The sequence below is a fragment of the Macadamia integrifolia genome, chromosome 9 (assembly GCF_013358625.1).
Source record: "Macadamia integrifolia cultivar HAES 741 chromosome 9, SCU_Mint_v3, whole genome shotgun sequence".
NCBI classification, from domain to species: Eukaryota; Viridiplantae; Streptophyta; class Magnoliopsida; order Proteales; family Proteaceae; genus Macadamia; species Macadamia integrifolia.
The window spans coordinates 22117544-22123507 of record NC_056565.1 but is presented as its reverse complement, the minus strand read 5'-3'; the positions used below and the strand labels follow the sequence as shown (position 1 = coordinate 22123507).

The window sequence follows — 5964 nt, the reverse complement described above, 5'->3', positions numbered from 1 at the left end:
AGATGGATTTAAAACTTACGTATTGAAATAATAACACAATCCATGCATTAAACAACTTATGTTGCGTGCATCACATGTATAAAATAAACAATAATCATCTTTCATAAGAAACAAACTAATTTAAGAAGATGCAATGATCATCTTTTTTCCATCTCTACGGTCTCCACTTAAATCGCAGATACACAGATGGAGAATCGAACCTGAGACCGTGCGCCTATCCACACAATCCCCAATTCGCCCTAACCATTTAAGTAACCCATGGATGGGTAACCCATGGTTTGTCTAACAAATATCAATCCGATGTTAAATGGGTGGAAGAAATTTAGCCTCATAACTCAATCAACAAGAATTATTTAAAGGGACAGATTTATTTTCGAGAGCTCCCCCTCCACCACAAACACAATCACACAAGGTGTGTAAAATGACCATCCTACCCCTCATGGGGGCACACGCCTATGTCTAGGCGCAGAGAGGAGCTCTCAGACAAAAAACACATGCCCTTATTTAAAATACATTGTATATCATCCGAAGTGAGTTGTGATAGAATGATTCCTACTCAATCACACTTTCACTTCACACAACAAAAAAATTCTTTAATCTAGTTAAAATACATACTTACTTATTTAATGAAAGCTTGAGAAACAAACCTACCAATTGGGCTGCTCATTCCCATAATCTTTTTTTGTTAACCAAGGTGTCCAGGCCAGCTTACACATGCCTCAACTAATCCTTGGGGAGACTAGCGCAGCAACCCACCACCATGGTCTCCACTTAAATCATTGATGCATAAATGAGAAATCGAACCTGGGACCATATGTCTATCCACACAATCCTCAATTCGCCCTAACCATTTGGACAACCCATGGATGGGTAAATTCTCATAATCCAATAACATGAAATTGACACTTAATTTCGAATCAATTTGATTTTAAAACTCTTGGGAACCAATTATTCCAGGTGATTTATGGGTATCTTATGCAATAAAAACAAGTTATGGCCCATTATAAAGCAATAAAAACATATTGTAGCCCTGAAGAAATAACAAAGTGTTGGGCCCATGTTTGGATATGTCCCTGTCCAAACTCTTTGGGCCTTCTGAATTTAGTCCAAAGGAATTTAGGCTCAACATAGGGCAATTGGGCCTCTATCTAGGCCCTTTAGGCTTTAAAACATGCTTTTGGGCTATGTTTGGATTAGTGGACTGCTCAATTGACCCTTTGGGCTCGTCTAAGGTGACGTGGGGTGCCTAGGCCTCAGTGTGGGTAGCCTGGGTCGAGTGACACCATGAGACTACTAAGAATAACCAAACGGAGTTAGGTCTAACCCATCGACTAGGGTTATACATAAGTAGTCATCTCTCTCTCCTCTCTGTTGTTTTATTTATATAAGTGGGGGCACGGGATTTTCCAGTAAGGGAAGGGAAAGATAGCTCACTAGAGTCCCCATTTGAAGAGGGGTTATTGTTGATACAGAAATCTGACTGTCGGCTTCAAGAGAAAAACTTACAAAAAAGGGGGTTGGAGGTAGGGGTGTCAATTCCTAAACCGAATCGGTAAAACCGGTCGGACCAAACCGATAACAACACGGATCAAACCGAACCAAAGCCTTATTGGTTCAGTTCGGTTTGGAGTATTGCAACCCCAAAACCAAACCGAACCGCACCGGAAATCGGATGAACCCGAAACCAAACCGAAACCGGCTCAAAACCCGGACCGAAACTGAAACCAAACCGGTAAGAAACCGAAACACTCCAAAATTCATTAAAAAAATTAAAATTTGCCTAGTTTTGTATACATTTGTATGGAAAGTCGAATCCAAACTGGACCAAAAACCAAAACCAACCCGGTTACAAATCGATTTAAGAAACCGAAGACAAACCGAAACCAAACCGCACCGAAACCAAAACCAAACCGAAACTGGAATTTCCTTATTGGTTCGGTTTCAGTTTCAGCTTTCCCACACCGAAACCGACTCAACCCGGACCGAATCGAGCCAGGCCGACCGATTGACACCCCTAGTTGGAGGGGAGCTCCAGCCAAGAGACTCTGATGCATTAGTCAGTTTTAGAAAACAAATAATGTATTGGAGCAATGGAGAGAGAGTGAGAGATTGACTCTCTTTCCCTTTATAAGGTAGATGTAGTGAAACCCTAGTCTCTATGAGGGGTGAAATACCTTGTTTACCCTTATAGATAGGTACATTGAGTTGTGAGGAGTCCCTTGATCTGTGGTTAAGTGCTACATGTCCTACACTTATTGGTAAGGTTATTTCATGGTATATCAGTTACAAACCTTACCAACCGATGAGGAGTAGGAGGAAGGGTTTCCAAGGCAAAAGGAGGAATAGGAGAAGGAGCATCCTTAAAACTGGAAATGGAACTGGTGGGATGAGAAATAGATAGATGAGAGGAGCTCAAATGAGGAGAGATAGGTTGGGTTGAAGAGAGAGTGGAGGCGTTTAGATGGGACGAGCTTGTGAGGCTTGAGAGGGGGAGGGAGTCGGTTCAGATGACATTAGGAAACATAAGGACACAAACATTAGATATAAGGTGAAAAATAATCTGATGTTGAGGGACGATTTCATGTGGGAATGATAACCGCCCCAACCCCTCTAAAATGAAAAAATCCACCTTTGTTTATGCCCTTGTGCGCACTCTCATTGTCCCCCTTAGATTGTGCAGGAGAAATGCTCACTTGCTTGGTTCTACGCCCAAACATAAGCGGGCATGAAAAGACCACACTACCTCTTAGCCCAGATGCCTTCATGCAACCTCCCAATGGCTTGTGTGTTGGCACAATGGCCACACAAGTGAATTGAGTTCTCTTGCCCTAATAATATTTTAAGTTCTTTGGTAAACTATTAATAAACATATCATCGAGCTGGGAATTTTCATCCATTCGCTTTCAGACATCTTTCTCTCTCTCTCAAGATATTCACCATATGCAAGAGGTAGATTCCTTATTAAGCATATCTTTTATTTACAGACAAACATCAAGAGTCTAATGCATTAGTATATAGACAAGAAGACGTCAACAATTGGTAGATCAAAACACATAATATTTAACATAATGATAAGGATTTTTCAAGTCTAGGGACAAATTGTAATTCATTAATGAGGATCTTGTTCGATATCCATTCACGATTTGTGTTTGGAATCATCATCTCAACAAAACATAAACCAAGAACCATATGAACAGAGTGTCAAGTTTTATCCTTAGCTGCTAAACAATTTAAAGCATAATAACCTTAGGACAGTCGAACATCCATTCAAATCCTTGAATCATTTACAGTTCTTAGAGAAAGCCACTAGACTGGAATTCCCCACTTTATGAGGAGCTACGCCACCATCTGAGCTGCATGAACTGAGTTCCAAATGAATCTTGTTACTCTCCTCTCCTCTGAGTTTGATCCTTAATATAATCAAGAGAGTAAGCACACAGAACAAAGAAACACACCCAATGCATATTCCAATAACTAACAAAAGGTGTTTCAAGTTGGTGCCATTGCTGGTTGCAGGAGTATAAGTGGTGGTTTCCCCATCTTGATCATGGCAAAACCGGTTCACCGGAGGACCACACAACCCTGGATTCCCAACAAAACTAGAGGGAGAGAAGGTATCAAACTGACCTCCCAATGGTATAGGTCCTTCAAGATTGTTATATGCAACACTAAACCAAGACAAGAAATGTAGCTCAGTCAGTGACACTGGAATCGTCCCGGTAAGGTTGTTCCCTGAAAGATCCAAAGTTTCCAAGTTGGTGAGATTAGATAGCCCATCAGGAATCTCACCAGAGAACTTGTTGGAGCTGAGGTCTAGTATATGAAGGTTCTGCAGCAGACCAATCTCTGGAGGAATGCTGCCATTAAGGCTGTTGTTTCTCAGGTATATCGCGGGGGGTAACCTGGAGAGCTGATTGTAAACTTGTGCCCTTGAACTTTGGGTAATGACAAGGATGGGTAGCTCAAGATAAGCCTGAGCAGACTGATCTGATGGGGCCAGAGTAGGCAGCGCAGTAAACTCCTTGGGCAATTCTCCTGTAAGAAAGTTATTAGACAAGTCTACATAGAAGAGTCTTGGAAGTGTTCCCAACCACCCAGGGATTGAACCTGTCAACTGATTTATAGACAAATCCAAAACTTCCAGCATCCTTAGATTAATTAACCAGTTGGGCACTTGGCCTGTGAGCTGACAACCACCAATACCCAGAACCCGGATCTTTTCGAATCCATCTATGTCGACTGGAATTGCTTCTCCATTGAAATTCTCTGTGAGTAGAAGGGTGGTGAGGTTCCTGCTCTGCATCAAAATGTGTAAAGCACCAGTAATGTTGGTGAACCGATTGACCGAAATTGCGAGGTAAGATAGGTTTCTCAATGCAAGTATTTCAGGCTGGATTTGTCCCTGGAGCTTGTTCTTACTGAGTCGGATTGCAGTTAAGGATGTACAGGAGTATAGGCTCATTGGTAGATTACCAGAAAAGTTGTTTACTGCCAAGTCCAGAGTGTTCAAATGGATGAGTTTGGAGAAATCAATGGCGGATAATTCCCCTTGGAACTCATTCATACTAAAACTCAGGACCCTGAGATTGATACAATTCGTCAAGGATGGAGGCAGAGGACCACTGAGGTGGTTCATGTGAAGGGCTAACTGTTCCAATTTCGTCAGATTCCCAATATCCTGAGGGAGTTGCCCAGTAAATTGATTGAAGGAAAGGTCAAGAACAGAGAGATTGATGAGGCGAACCATCTGATTAGTTCCATCTATGGTTCCTGATATGTTGTTGCAGGGAACGGAAAGCTGCTGCAGAGAAAGTATATGATAGATGTCATTGGGTAAGGGTCCTGTAAGTTGGTTCCAACCTGCTTTGAACACCTCCAGCTGCGAACAATTACCAAGCCCTGAAGGAATCTCGTGGCTGAAGCCATTCAAGGAGACATCCAAGTGCTTAAGGGAAGTGTAATTCTGGCATATTGAAGAAGGAATGATACCAATGAAGCTATTGTTGCTGATGTTGAGCATAGAAAGATTCGAAGCCTTTCCAAGGAATGATAACTGAAAGTCTCCATGAAAGAGATTTGATGATAAATCAAGAAATTGCAGAGACAGAGGAGACAAAGGAAGGTTGGGTAATACAGCTGAAGCTGGTAATTCACCGGAGAATCTGTTGAAGCTCAAATCAAGGGTCTGTAACTGATCAAAAGAGGAAAGGAAGGAAGGTGGAAGGGGTCCGGATAGGAAATTATGAGAGAGATTGAGGAAAGAGAGGTGAGTGAGGTTAGCAAGAGATAGAGAGAAGGGTCCTCTGAGTCCTTTGTAGGGAAGTGATAGAGTGGTGACCCAACCGGTGCCATCGCAATTAACACCTTCCCAATGACAGCAATCCAAGAAAGAAGAAGAAGAAGAATACCAATTCAGAGGAGTTGAGAGGTTGTGGGAGAAGGACAACAGAGACATTCGATCAAGATCCTGGCAGGCATGGTGGGGCTTGGGAAAGGAAGAGAAGAACAGAAAACAAAGCAAAACGAGAAGGGTTGTCTTTGCTGGATTGAGTTGTAACTTCTTGTGGTGTCTCGAAGGTTGCTGCAACATTACAAGCATGACTGTGTCACTCTGTCTAGTATTGCACAGAGGCAGCCAAAGCAGCAGCAGCAGGTGCTCTGCTAGTAAAGAAATTTATGTGAACTGGGCCAATAGGAGAACAAGTGGAACATGAGAGAAAGGGGAGCTCTGCTGGTGGTGGTGGTGGTGGTGGTGGTGTTGGTGGTGGAGGAGGAGGTGAAAGAATAATGGTGCATGGGCTGTAATGGTGTGAGCACAGAGAGAGAGATGGATAAGCAAAAGTGGGCATGGGTGGTGGTGGTAAGAAATGAAAATTGAGGAAGGGAATGGAGACTGAGGTGAGAAAAAATCATATTCAAGGGTTGGACGTTGGCAGTTAATGACCACACGAGATGGTTCTGAAA

General features: G+C 42.5%; 1 protein-coding gene across 1 annotated transcript; it reads right to left on the bottom strand.

Annotated features, from left to right (window-relative positions):
- Positions 1–3036: 3036 nt before the first annotated feature.
- LOC122088829 (receptor-like protein 2) lies at positions 3037–5964 on the bottom strand. The gene has a single exon (XM_042658168.1). It carries the CDS (start codon positions 5597–5599, stop codon positions 3281–3283), a length of 2319 nt encoding a protein of 772 aa, XP_042514102.1. The 5' UTR covers positions 5600–5964; the 3' UTR covers positions 3037–3280.

Excerpts from the sequence above, each read along its gene's own strand:
- LOC122088829 (XM_042658168.1), bottom strand. The coding sequence starts at position 5,599 with ATGCTTGTAATGTTGCAGCAACCTTCGAGACACCACAAGAAGTTACAA.